This window comes from Sciurus carolinensis, chromosome 3, assembly GCF_902686445.1.
Source record: "Sciurus carolinensis chromosome 3, mSciCar1.2, whole genome shotgun sequence".
Taxonomy (NCBI): domain Eukaryota; kingdom Metazoa; phylum Chordata; class Mammalia; order Rodentia; family Sciuridae; genus Sciurus; species Sciurus carolinensis.
The window spans coordinates 168,919,592-168,933,034 of record NC_062215.1 but is presented as its reverse complement, the minus strand read 5'-3'; the positions used below and the strand labels follow the sequence as shown (position 1 = coordinate 168,933,034).

General features: G+C 40.2%; 1 protein-coding gene across 2 annotated transcripts in view; it reads left to right on the top strand.

Moving 5' to 3' along the window:
- Wdfy1 (WD repeat and FYVE domain containing 1) overlaps positions 1–13,047 on the top strand; it is a 45,908-nt gene extending 32,861 nt beyond the window's left edge. For both annotated transcript variants that reach the window (XM_047543633.1, XM_047543634.1), the window contains exons 8-12: positions 1,005–1,110; positions 4,964–5,065; positions 6,821–6,951; positions 8,872–8,980; positions 9,742–13,047. In XM_047543633.1, the coding sequence (XP_047399589.1) occupies positions 1,005–1,110; positions 4,964–5,065; positions 6,821–6,951; positions 8,872–8,980; positions 9,742–9,801 (508 nt within the window). In that variant the 3' untranslated portion in view covers positions 9,802–13,047. The remainder of the gene's footprint in view (positions 1–1,004; positions 1,111–4,963; positions 5,066–6,820; positions 6,952–8,871; positions 8,981–9,741) is intronic.
- The last annotated feature ends 396 nt before the right edge of the window (positions 13,048–13,443 follow it).

The following is a 13,443-nucleotide window of genomic DNA, read 5'->3' as shown; positions in this document are numbered from 1 at the left end:
TCGATAGGGCTGAGTCCACTTTTAACTGCTCTGTGTCAATCCAGAATGTCTGGTATTCAATAGCAAAAAAGTAAAAGGAGTGCAGGGTTTACTTCCTTCTTAGTCCAAAGAGTACTTGCCACTTTTCTTTCCCAAGGAGTGGCCCTGATGAAATGTCTGCCTAAGGCAGGCGTGGGCTAGAGACTGCAAGTGAGGACTTGCACCTCTTCAGGAGATGTGGTGCTAAGCTATTCTTTAACTGAGTGACTTTTCCTAAGTTCTAAAATGTGTTTAAGAATTAATGCTTGCTGACATAGTCAGACTCACCTAAGCTCTGACAGTGTACTGCTGTCCTACCATCTAGTCTTGAAAGGAAAAGGAGCACTCTTTACCCCCTTTTCCTTTTTTTTCCTCATTGCTGGTCAAGCGATAGTTGTTTACTGTAATCACAGTCAAGTTGAAATTTAGCCCAGGAAAGATTAGGCACAAAAGTTAACAGACCAGGAGATAGACTCCCTGGGCATCCAGAGAAGTGGTTTGACAGGACTGCTGGAAGGGACCAGATTTTTTCTGCCCATCTGTGCATGCATGTGCCTTTGTACAGGTAGGTGTGTGCTTGTGTGGTATCGGTGTGTGTGCATGCTACTAGTGATCTCTGGTGTCTGAGCACATGTTCATATGAACTGTGTTTCAATAGGACAGTTACACCTCTCTTCTTTGTTTCTGAACACTTAGATAAATTTTGTGTACTCAAAAGAGAAGTCATGACAGTTAGTGCAGAAAATTATGGTCTTTAGCCCATCTCTGAATTTCAGTTCTAAACAACAGATTTGAAAGCAGGGGTGTTTATTGTATTAAAAAAAACTGTGATTCTATATAATCAGTAGCAGAATGCCAAGTGGAATTTATGATGCAATCCAGTGATAAAATACTGCTTCCTAACTTAGAGGAGTAATTTGAGATTAAATGAAGATACTTATGTGTTTTCCATGTTGAGACATGGGATCTGTCATGTGCATTTGCAGTGACAGGGTGCAGTCGCTGTGTTACCTGCAACTAACAAGGCAGCTCGTCTCCTGTTCCTCGGATGGTGGAATTGCAGTGTGGAACATGGATGTTAGCAGAGAAGAGGTAAGAGGCAAAGGTGAGGCAAGACTGATGAAGATCACCCAGAATCCGGCTTCTTGGTTTTCCTTCCTGCAACATAAATGCTGACTGAGGTGGAAACAGTCCCAGCTGCCCCCTGTCCGCCCATGGATTATTGTTTGTCCTGCTTGTCATTTTACACTGCATCTTCTCCCCATTTGAGGGTTTCCACCAATGACAGGTAGTGTGTATAGTCAGACAGCATTTACACTAACTCTCAGCCTTGAGAAATAAAGCCACTGGGAGGATTTGAGACAGCCAGCCTTCTAGCACATCCAGGGAGGTGGGCTACGTGGGGGCCCTCGAAGCACCCAAGGGCTTTGTAGCATTTCTGCACAGAAGTCCCCAGGTGTGTCAGAGACCACCATCAGTGATGTAGCTAGGTACTTGTTTTTCTGGGAAAATATATCTGTTTCTCTGCTCTTATTTTCTATTGAGCTCTTCTGAATCCAGATTGACAGTATTCTCTTCAGGCAACCTGATTTTTAACTTGATTGGGACACTAACTAGTTGTGAGACCTTGTTTAGATAAGTGCCTTAGTTTCCCTGAGTGTCTGTTCCCTGTCCCAAAAAGTGAAATCATTGAATGAGTTGATTTCTAAGACTTCTTCCATTTCCTTAAATAGAAATACTAAAGATCTACACAATCTGTCTTTTCTTTTTTGATTAATACCTACAGTGAATATGCTTGACCTTGTCATTTTGTGATGATTCAATAATTTATTTCAAGCAAGTTTCTTAAAATAGACCTTCTGTTGCAAGGATAGGTACACTCTAAGGGCTTTTTATAGATGTCATCAAATGGTTTCCAGGCAGGATTTCCATTCTCGTCTCTGCCAACACTGGGACAGTCTGCCTTTTTTCAGTGGCATTAGAGCCTATGATGACAATCACCAAAGAGCTGATTCCAGAGAAGACTTTAAAGTCTGAGTGAGGTTAATGGACTTAGAGTTTAACTTCAAAAGCATTTGTCAAGCTGCTACAGGGTGGCCATACTGTTTGGAAACTTAAGTGAAAATTTACACTCCATGGGTTATTGAAAAGGTGTTGTAGTACATACTGTGTTGCAGGACCTCACTCCTCCCGTTCAGTGTTGCTCTTTAGATCAGCTCACAGTGCAGAGTGCAGGCGCACTTGCAGGACACCGTGCACTAATGCCAAATTCTCACCAACCCCTGCACCTCTGTCTACTCTGTGTTGCTGCTGGTTATTTGTGAGTGTAATTCTCACTGAATAAACCTTAATTTTTAGCATATTCCAGAAGAAGTAATCAAGGGAGTTCAGTCTGTTTAAAAAAAAAGTGACATGACTCATTTCTACACTTTATGGCTACCAAGTTCTATATACAAAGATTCTTCCCCACAAGAGGCTTGTAATCTAGTGAAAGAGGTAGTCTACTTTTTAAATAATAAAATGTACTCCATGATACAGAGACATACTTACTCCTTGGTTTCTTAGTAACCTTGTAAGACATGTCAGACAGGAAGTTCTGTCTATATGTCTGCTGATTAATTTCTTTTTGAATTTCTCTTAAAATCTTTTGGGTAAGGCTTAGAGTAACTTGTTATAGAGCATATTTAACAGTGGCTTATTATTAACAGAATTGTAATACTTTGTTTGCAAAGATCTGTTTGATCTGCGTTTTGTATGTATTAGTTACTTGTTGTGTGTACCAAGCACAGCTCAGTATACTGTTCTGTTTCCTGGGCTCTTAGCCCATCATTTTTCAGTCTTACTCTTAGAGAACAGAAAGCTCAGAGAGAGGTATTGAGAGAAGACTGGGAAATCAGTGCCACTGGTGGCTTTCTTAAGGGCTTACCATTGGATTTCTATCTACTGTTCTGATCTTCTGGAAGTTCTTTTAGAAAAAAACTATTTAGAAAATAGAAGCCACCACCTTTTCTTCAAACTTACATATTTGGGGACTGTATTTGCACATCTCCGGAACTAAAAAGTAATCCCACCAGTCAAGGTGCTTCCTGTGTGGGCAGTTTACTTCCTTTGGTCATCTGTGGGAGAAGTGGGAAAGCAAACTGTCACAAAGATGCATTAGTTTTAGTAGTTTTTTTCTTTTTCTCCCTTGCTGAATAAATGTAGTGGAAAGGTAAGTAGCCTGTGATTTCTGAGGCTACAACCCTGGTTGGGACTTTGTACAATTTATAGAATTTCCTTAGCTAAGGACGCAGAGGCTTGAGCCCACATTCTCCAACCGCCCACGCTTGCCTGGAATGTCTTTCCAAGTCACCTGTGACAGGCTGGAAGCAAATTTGCCTCCCTGCTAGATTATAATTAGAGGGCTTCCTTTTCGGAAATATGTAGACTCTCAGTGAACAAGAAGGATATTTATAGGCAGTGAATTCCCTTGAAAAGAGAACATTTTAAAATTGTAGATCAACTAGTATAACATTTTATACATTAAACGCAGTCTAGATGAATGCAGAAGTTAGTGGTAGTAGCAAAATGGATTCCAATTAGGCAGCTGGAACAACAGGTAGGAAAGAATGGTTGATTAATATTCTCTTTTGCTCTTCTCCACACAAAACAGAGTTGTTTCTCCTTGGATAATAAACAGCAGAATGGTTCCCCATAGCTTATAGTCTAACAGTGAATTTTGAGTATTAAAGAATTGTGCTCCCTGAGGCAAGAGCTCAGTTCTGTTGTTTGTCATACCTCAGAACCATGTTTGGAGACCCCCATGTGGAGAAGCAAAGAGCTTGGTGAACAAGCAGAGGGACCCAGCAAGACTCCTGGGGCTCCTGGGCCACAGAGAGCTGCTTCAGTCTCAGAGCAGGATAATATTGCTGTATATTTACTAGGCTTGTGATGAAAATTCAGTGACATAAAGCATGTAAAACACTTGCCTGCTGCCTGGACTTAGGTGGCATTTACTGTATATCAGGCACTATTCAGAACACTTCACAGATATGAGCTCATTTAATCTTCACGGCCTTCTGAGGTGCGTACTTCTGTTTTCCCATGTTACTGATGAGGAAATTGAGGCACAGAGAAGATACATAACACCCCTGAGACAGAGCTGGGAAATGACAGCCAGGATTTTAATGCAAGAGATCTGAGCCTGAGTCTGAGCTGTTATAACCACCTACTGGGACTATTAGAAAGGAATTGAGAATTTAAAAGATGTCTTATTTATATTTTTAAAAAATACCCTTGCTTGAAATTGAGTCACTTACAGACATGGTAAGATGTTAGAAAATCCATGGATGTGTTGCTTAACAGTCACTGCTGGAAATAAGGACCTTTTATGTTAAAGGAGTGTTCTGGGTAATTGAAGCCATAATTCCTCAAATGCCAGCCCACTAGAGAGATAACATTTTTGATGAAAATGTATAAATTTGATATATTTTACTCATTTCTTGATGATGCAGTTTTACCTTTCTGACCACAGATCATTGTGTGTTGTATGTTAATAAAATTTGTGTCTGTGTTTTAAGTTTCTTTACCCCTTTCTATAAGACTGACAAAGTTTTTCCTGGAACCATGTTCTCGCTTCCAATTCTATCTACTTTGGTTCTTTTTAGGACAGGCTTAAATCTGTTGTGAACCAAGAAATTGATTTTTTAGAAGGTGTAGATCAAAACAGGCCGGTAGTGTCATAATGAGGAACTGAGGGGGAAATGCAGTCCTGTAAACATTTCTAAAATCATGGTGGTTACTCAGAATACCAACACAGTATCGACCATGTCAACTGCTAAAACATACTGTGGAATTAAAAAGAAATACTAGCACCAGCAAGTTCTATTACCCCTGCATTAATTTCTGAAACACCAGTACAAACATACAGATGTGTTAACCTTGGCTGTGACTTTCTGCTCCCCAGGCTCCTCAGTGGTTGGAAAGTGATTCCTGTCAGAAATGTGAGCAGCCCTTTTTCTGGAACATAAAGCAGATGTGGGACACCAAGACGCTGGGGCTGAGACAAGTGAGTGGGCAACCTGACACGTCACAGGGAGGGGATGGTGTCTTTCGATATTTGATGGATCTGTCGATCTTTGGGAATCACACTTTGTTTTTGGAAATTCAAGTCCTTCATTTTTTTATCACTGTTGTGTGACTCACAATGAGCACCACCTTTCCTGGGGCTAGTGAGACTTGATACCCAACTATTCTGTGTTGTCCTGTGTGGAAACTGGGGTTTTTAAATTGGTAAAAGATCTTTCAGCTTATGAGTGTTAAAAGTCAGTATTTCGTACCAGCCAAGTATTAATTAGAATGAATTAGGACACATACTTACATGCCTTATGCTGCTGCAAACAGATAAGAAGTAACAATTTAGTCCTCGCTGGCATTCTCTGACTTGTGAAATTTAGCTTATTCTAAATTGTTCCAGTGTAAGTATATCTAGAACATTTTTGTGAAATATATTTTGAGGACTCGTTTTTTTTTTTTTATTTATTTTTTTATTTTTATTTTTTGCTGTGCTGGGGATTGAACCCAGGGCCTTGTGCATGTGAGGCGAACACTCTACCAACTGAGCTATATCCCCAGGCCTGGTTTTTATTTTTTATATTGAAAGAACATGCCCCAAATAGCCTATAGATTTCAAAGGTGCAAATAGCACTTGCTATTCATATAATAATAAAGTTCTACAACAAAATATATTTCTACAGCAGCCTTGAAGGTAGCCCCTCACTCAGAGTGAATATGAATTTGTGCAGGTAAGTAAAAGAGAATGCTGATTTTATTCCTTATATTACTGGTTGCACCTCTATGAGGCATCAACCTGAAGTTTGTATGTGTTAATAAACTTCCTTGAGTTCACTCACCAAGCTACTCTACCCTAAGATCTAATATGAAATTGGCAGCCAATGCAGGAGCTATTTTAGTGCTCATTAACATTCTAATGCTCTGGAGTAGCCCCTGAAGTCTATTAGTAGAGTTCTGCAATGCATGTCTAGCGATAAATAGTGCATTGTAATTGACATTGACAGAGTATTCCTCACTTCTAAAGGAAACAGGAAGGAATGAATTTTACTCATTAACTAGTAGAAGAGAAAGGGTGCAGGTTATGAAATCTTAATGGTAAAAGAATATGTCAAAATCAGTAATAATAATTGGGACTATTTTGGAATGTTCTTGAAGCTTATTTCCTGAATCACAATTTGAAAGATTAAAAGAACCAGCAAAACTATGATTTTTTTTCACTGGGCATGGTGGCACATTCCTGTATTCCCAGCAACTTAGGAGACTGAGACAAGGGGATTGCAAGTTCGAGACCAGCCTCGGCAATGTAGTAAGGCCCTAAGCAACTTAGCGAGACCCTCTCTCAAAATATAAAAGGGGCTGGTGGTGTAGCCCAGTGGTTAAGTGCCTCTGGGTTCCATCCCCAGTACAAAAAAAAAAAGGGTTTTTTATATTAGTGTCCAAATGAGGCCATAATACATTTAAAACTTAAATTTTTCTTTGATGGAGGAATAGATTTTCTTTCCCAAAATCTGCAGTGATTGGGCTCCTAAAAGAACTTGAACTCAGTTTTAATAATAACATGTAGACTGATGATAGGAAGAAATACAAAGCAGTTTATGAGCAATAGAGCAAGGTTACCTGGAAATCCTTGACTGGTGTTGAAGTTATTAATTAATACATTGAATTGGGTGATTATAATTCAAAGCATAGCTTCCCGCATGCATTACGGCCAAGGCTAACTGCTCTTCTCCTCCTCTGGTGACCCTGGAAGCATCACTGCAGGAAGTGTGGGCAGGCCGTGTGTGGGAAGTGCAGCAGCAAACGCTCCAGCTACCCCATCATGGGTTTTGAGTTCCAGGTCCGCGTGTGTGATTCGTGTTATGACTCCATCAAAGATGAAGAGTGAGTTCTCCTGTGTCTTTGTCCTACTGTCTTCCTCCTTCTGTCTGATGGGGACCTGTAATATGACAGGCTCTTCTGCCGTGTGTTTGTCTCTTCTGAATTTCATAAACCATTTCTTAAAGAGAAAATTCTGGCCTAGCATTATGACTTATGACTGCCACTGTTTATCTCAAGCTGCCCATTAGTGGTGCAGATTTCTCATGAGGAATGCCAGGACCAGTCCAGTAGTCAACTGGACTTTCCTGAGCCTCAGCATCCCACAGGGTTGCATGCAGGGGCATGTCCGAGAACATGTGGATGGCAGCAGTTGAGCTGGCTATCTACAAAACTTTCAGTGCACTCACCTTTTGTATACATGTATGCAGACTTAATTACTGGGAACACTCAACAGACCAATGGTCTTTCTTCTATAAACATCTGACCCAACATTCTAGTCTTTCTTTTTAAATTTTTTAATTTGTTCTTTTAGATATCCATGACAGTAGAATGCATTTTGACACATTATACATAGTTGGAGTAAAACATGATGTGGAGTTAAACTGGTTATGTATTCATATATGAATATAAGAAAGTTATGGCCAATTCATTCTATTGTCTTTCCTATTCCCATCTCCCCTTCCTTTCATTCCTCTTTGTCTAATCCAGTGACCTTCTATTCTTTCCCCCTTATTGTGTGTTAGCATCCGCATATCAGAGACAACATTTGACCTTTGTTTTTTGGGGATTGACTTATTTCACTTAGCATGAGAGTCTACAGATCCATCCATTTACCAGCAAAATTCATAGTCATTCTTTTTTATGACTGATTAATACTCCATGTGTATATATTCCACATTTTCTTTATCCATTCATCTATTGAAGGACACCCTGATGGATTCCATAGCTTAGCTATTGTGAATTGAGCTGCTATAAACATCAATGTGGCTGCATCACTATGGAATGCTGATTTTAAGTCCTTTGGGTATAAACGGAGGAGTGGGATAGCTGGGTCAAATGGTGGTTCCATTTCAAGTTTTCTGAGGCCTCTCCATACTGCTTTCCAGGGCAGTTGCACCAATTTGCAGTTCCACCAGCAGTGTATGAGTGAACTTTTTTCCCCAACAACCTTGAACACATTTATTATTACTTGTATTCTTGATAATTGCCATTCTGACTGGAGTGAGATGAAATCTCAGTGTAGTTTTAATTTGCATTTCTCAAATTTCTAGAGATGTTGAATATTTTTTTCATGTATGTGCTGACCATTTGAATTTCTTCTTCTGTAAAGTCCCCGCATTCTATTCTTAAATCATTATTTGTGTTATTTAAGAATGCATCTGACTACATACCCGATTCTGCCAGGAAAAAAAAAAAACATGATTATCTCGCCCACCCCACCCCTTTGAATCACCGTCCAAAGCAGTAGACTGGCAAGCCTGGCAGAAGCTCAGATTAGAAAGCCAGTCTGTCACCACTAGTGTTGTAAAATGAGCTAGCAGTGGGTGTAAGGGCTGCCAAGCTGCAGATCAGAGTTGGTGCCTTTACCTTGAGAGCGAGCACTGCTCCTGTGGAAGGCGAACGGGTTTCAGGGAACCCCACAGCTTTCTGATGGATGTTTTGCCCATGCCATGATCTTAGTAGTTTCTCTTCTAAATTGAAGGCTTGTGTTTTATGCATCAGCCTTTCCAGTTGAAACCTATTTGGAGCTATTTGGAGTGTCTTATAAAACCTTTGATAAAGCAGTCTTGTAATTTTGCTTTCTATCGTCCTTTAATATTAAATTAAATATTAAATTAAATCTTCAAAACCAAAGCCATGTTTTTAGACTCTAATATTAGCACTATTGTTTTAAGTATTTATGTTGTTTATACTGCCAAAAAGACCTCTATCCCTTCACTGCAGGAGGTCAGGTGATTCAGTGACCTGTTCTCTCTTTGCCAGTCGGACCTCCCTAGCAACCTTTCATGAAGGCAAGCATAACATCTCCCACATGTCCATGGACATTGCTAGGGGACTGATGGTGACCTGTGGGACTGACCGTGTGGTAAAGGTAAGCTGGCTCATTGTCTCAGCTTCTAGTTTGGGTGGCTCCATCGTCTCACTGTGAATGGGCTTTAGACGTTTCTAGCACAGTTGCCATTTTGACTGGGAACATGCCTTCCCCTTTCATAAGCAACCTACTGCCCATTTGAGACCCTGGTGACAAATTGCATGCTTCTGCGTTTCCACGCCCCTAGTGGCAGGGAATCCTGGTGGTTTCCCTTTGCTGTAGGGTATGTGTGAAGTGAGTTGGGGAGGCCTGGTTGCCCTTAGATCCTGGGGTGCTGAGCTGGCTCCAGGTCTCTCCCTCCTGACAGGCCTGGGCCTTTGCTGGCGCCTGTCACTACACCTTCTGGGCCTTTACATGCTCCTTTACATTGTGGACAGAGGGCATGCTAATTGTAAGGGACAGCCATATGTTTTTTCATTAAATCTCTGGGTCACTAACACAAAAATCAAAAGTAAATATTTTATACTTAGTATCCCTCTTGAGTGGTGAAACAAATATTTTATATTCCCAACGGGATTTTTTAAAAATTTAAATGTATAGTAAAACATTACTGTGCTTATACTACCTAAAAGATTGTTTCATGTCTTAGTGAACTGTGTGCGTTATCTCTGTGTAAATCTTAGGGAGGTTTTGTAGTGAGAAGAGAATGGGATAATTGACTCTCTGACAGCTTCTCCAAGTTAGTGGATTGTTTGTCAGCTTAGACTTGATGAGCCCCGTGGTCAGGGCTGCCTTCTCCATGTGTCTTATTTCCCTTGTAGATATGGGACATGACGCCTGTGGTGGGCTGCAGCCTGGCAACTGGGTTTTCTCCACACTGATCCGGGAGCTGGGTGATATCTACACCTTACGAACAGTGGCCTCCACCAAATGAAGTCCTTCCCACATAGCTCCACGGCAACTGTCACAAGATGGGCAGTAGCCACCTAAAAACAAATCAACATTTTTTAAAAGAAAAAAATGTAAAGGTGTGTTTTTGGGCACTTGTGGAACTTACCTGTGGGAACTAATGTGGAAAAGGTCTGTCTGCAGTGGTTCCCTGAGGAATGAAATTACTTCAACAAAAATTCCTCAGGAACAGTGACCTCATGGGTAAGGAAGGCGTAATCTAGCAGATGAGTTTTAGAGGGAGAAGAAGAAAAAAACGAACAAACAGTTAATACTTAAATCTTCCTGAAAGCAGTCCCAAGTACGAACACGTGTCCACTCAGACTAGCAGGCCTTTGTTGGAGCAGGTTGTTAGGGGTCCCTTTCTCCAGGGGTGCAACAGAAAGTGAGGAAACCAGAGGCCTCTCCCCGTGTGCTGGCAACACGTGAATACTCTGTCCTTGGTTGTTGATAATTTATAGACGTCTGTTCTCTGCAGGTGGCACCGTACTCTGCACTTAGCACTAGCTCACCTCTCTTGTTCCTCTCAGCTAGTGTGCCGTGGGCGAACTTAGCAATTGTCCTTGAGTTGAGAAATTTCTACAGTAACCAAGACAGTCCACGTTTTCCCTTTCCCTCAAATGTGCTCTGAGGACACAGCTTTTGTATGGTGCTGTTAACATGGGAGTCACACAAACCACCTGACACTTTCTCATTTCAGCTAGTAGTGACTAATGGAGACTCAGCTGCCCGTATGGTGGTGATGGGAAAGAGCAGTCTGCTTCATGGAGCCCAGCCTTCCTCAGACCCATTTTCCCTGTAGTCCCAAGACGAGCCCCTGAGAGATTGTGGGAATTTAATATGCTCCTCAGAAAAGCTCCCAAGGCTTCTAAGTGATGCTGACTTTTAGCTGTAACTGGTTTATCTGTATGTCATAAGAGGAAGTTGGTGGCCCACAGCTTAATCGTCCATCAGGTCTTGTACAGTGATCCCTAACTCCTAGATCACTTTCACAACTCTCAAAAGTTGTTGTTTAAAATGCATTTTTAAAGCTTTTGACCAAGAGTACGGAATGAGGAAGAAACGGAATGGTAACCTGTCTTTTAATAGTCAGATAGTTCTCTGTGTGTTTGCTTTAACAGCACCTGTATCTGGTTTGGGGTTAAGAAGTGAGTGGAGAAGCGCTTACCTTTTGAAGGGACTAATGTAAAAATAGATAGCAACAGTATCTCTGTTAATTTTACTAATGGGTATGGATTAAAAAAAACTTCTACATCACTGTATTGGGATCATATCAAGACAATGTCACCATGCTGTATGATAAGCTAGAGGACTAATCTGCTTTATAAGCATGTTTTATGGGGGCAAAAAAATTAAGACAGGCAATTAAGGAAAGTTGTCTTAATGACACAAAAAAATAACTTTGGAAAGGGAAGCAGCAGGCTCACTGTGTTCTGGAATGGTCTGCATTAGAAGTTGAATTGTTCTTAGAAATAAGAATGAAGGGTCTTGTTGCTCCTTATAATTTTTGTGTTACATCACCTGAAAAAATGTGTTTCCTTAAAAAACACTTCCTAGACTCTGAAAAATGTGTATTACTAACAATGTGGAAGACAAATTGAATAATGCTGACTTTTAAACCATAGGATTGAATATTCAGCTTCATGTTTTAACTTCACTCAGTCAGTGGTTCAGCCCAAACAAAAGTGCTTTTCTCTGGGAATTTAGTCCTGAAAGGAGAGTAGAAGGTGTTGGAGCCCTTGCCCTCTGGAGCAGTACTGCCCTGTGGCTGTGTTTTCCTTCAACTTCTGTAAAATATGTCCTTCTAATGCCTGTGGCAGATGGAACAGAATATCACGGCTACTGAGAATACGCCGCATCTTTCCAACTTTTTATTTTAAAAAATTTTTGATGAACAACCCTGTGTTCCATAGAGAACACAGAATTGTTTTAGGCCTTCTAAGGCATTAATATTAATCAAGGAAGAAAATTATATTTAAGGAGGAATTGGTGTGAGGTACCTTAGAAAGGAGAGGACAGTGTTTAGATATGGTTTACTCTTTGCCTGGGCCTGTAATCTCTTTTCATTTTAAAAATGTGCTTGCCAGGCTGATCTTGTCTCTGTCACTTGTAAGGTTGCAAATGCAGTAATATTTTTGATAGAGGTGGGAGAAAATTATTTTCTCAGTTACTGACTAGGCACACAGGGAAGGTACAGATAGGCTGATAGTAATTGCCTTATTTTGACTGTGTTTCTCTTAAACGGGTCACTTAAGATAGTTCTTCATATTGCAGTTTACTGTTCTTTCCATTCCTGAATCTTCAAGCTAATTTGTACAAATAGGGACTACGAAGTACAGAATATTAGAGAGGATCCTTATATTTAGATCTAGAATGTATGTGATAAGGAAATGCCAATTCTTCATTATCAACATATTTTGAAATCATCCGTTTTTAAATCAGTCCAAGTGATAGCAATACCCCTGTAGTGTTAGGTAGAAACATGTTGTTATTCACTACTTTGTAAATCTCTGTTTACCATGTCCTACTTCTGTCTTGCTACCTAGAGAATATAAACAAAAAATATTACTCTAGAACACACCACTTTATTCTCCCTTTCAAGGATTCAGTTTGCTAGTATCTGTATTTTTTAAAACTGTTGAAACTGACCCAAATATATAATAAAAACCATAGCAGCTCAGACCCCAGGAGATATTTTCTAAAATCAATTTTCATTAAAGTTCTTTCTTCTTCTGTTACTGAATGTGGTATCTCCTGAAAAATAAGAAACCAATTATTAATGACAAACCATCTGCTCATTAGATATGTGAGGTTTAACAAATAAGTAATACATGCTATATTTATTCTATTGCTTAATTGTTAATTGTGAGCAGATTATCAAATGCCTCCTCTATTTTATGTAGTTTACAGTAACTCTTTGAGTAAGTTGAAGTTTAATTGTGCAGCAAATTTATATTAGAGTACAATTTAAAGTGTTTTTCTCTATAGTCTTTTTTGACTGGGGAAGCAGAGGGTGATATTCATTAGTACACTTTGTTCTTGTACTAGCCGTTTCTAGAAGATATGGTGCCCTGCATATCCCAGAGAGGCTAGAAAACTTGGTTCTCTGTTCCTATTGTGGGATCTGTTTTTGTGTTTTTTTGAGGATATGCATACAATAAAATATTCCTTGCTTGTTACTATGCTGCTTAATTTAGCTTTTGTTGTGTTTGCTCTAGAAAGCAATGGTAGTATCAGTGATTTATTTGGCACCTGCTCTGCTGGGTGCTTTACCTGCATTATCTTACTGAATCCTGGCAACCCTTGTGCAAGACATCATCCTCCCTCTCCATTTACATTTTAAAGATGAGAAAGTCCAGAAGATTCCATCTGTCTGACTCAAAAGCATGTGCCTTCTACAGATGCCCCTCTTTATGTGCCTGCATGTCCTGAGCTTGCCTGTAAGGCAGGTGGGTGACTGGATCTCTGCTGAAGATTGAAAAGACCTGCTTGATTCACCGTGGCTTAGGAGATAGCTCTCTGCACAGTGATTCCGTCAGCAGCCCAGTGTTTTGAGTTAAGACTTGGTAGCTCAC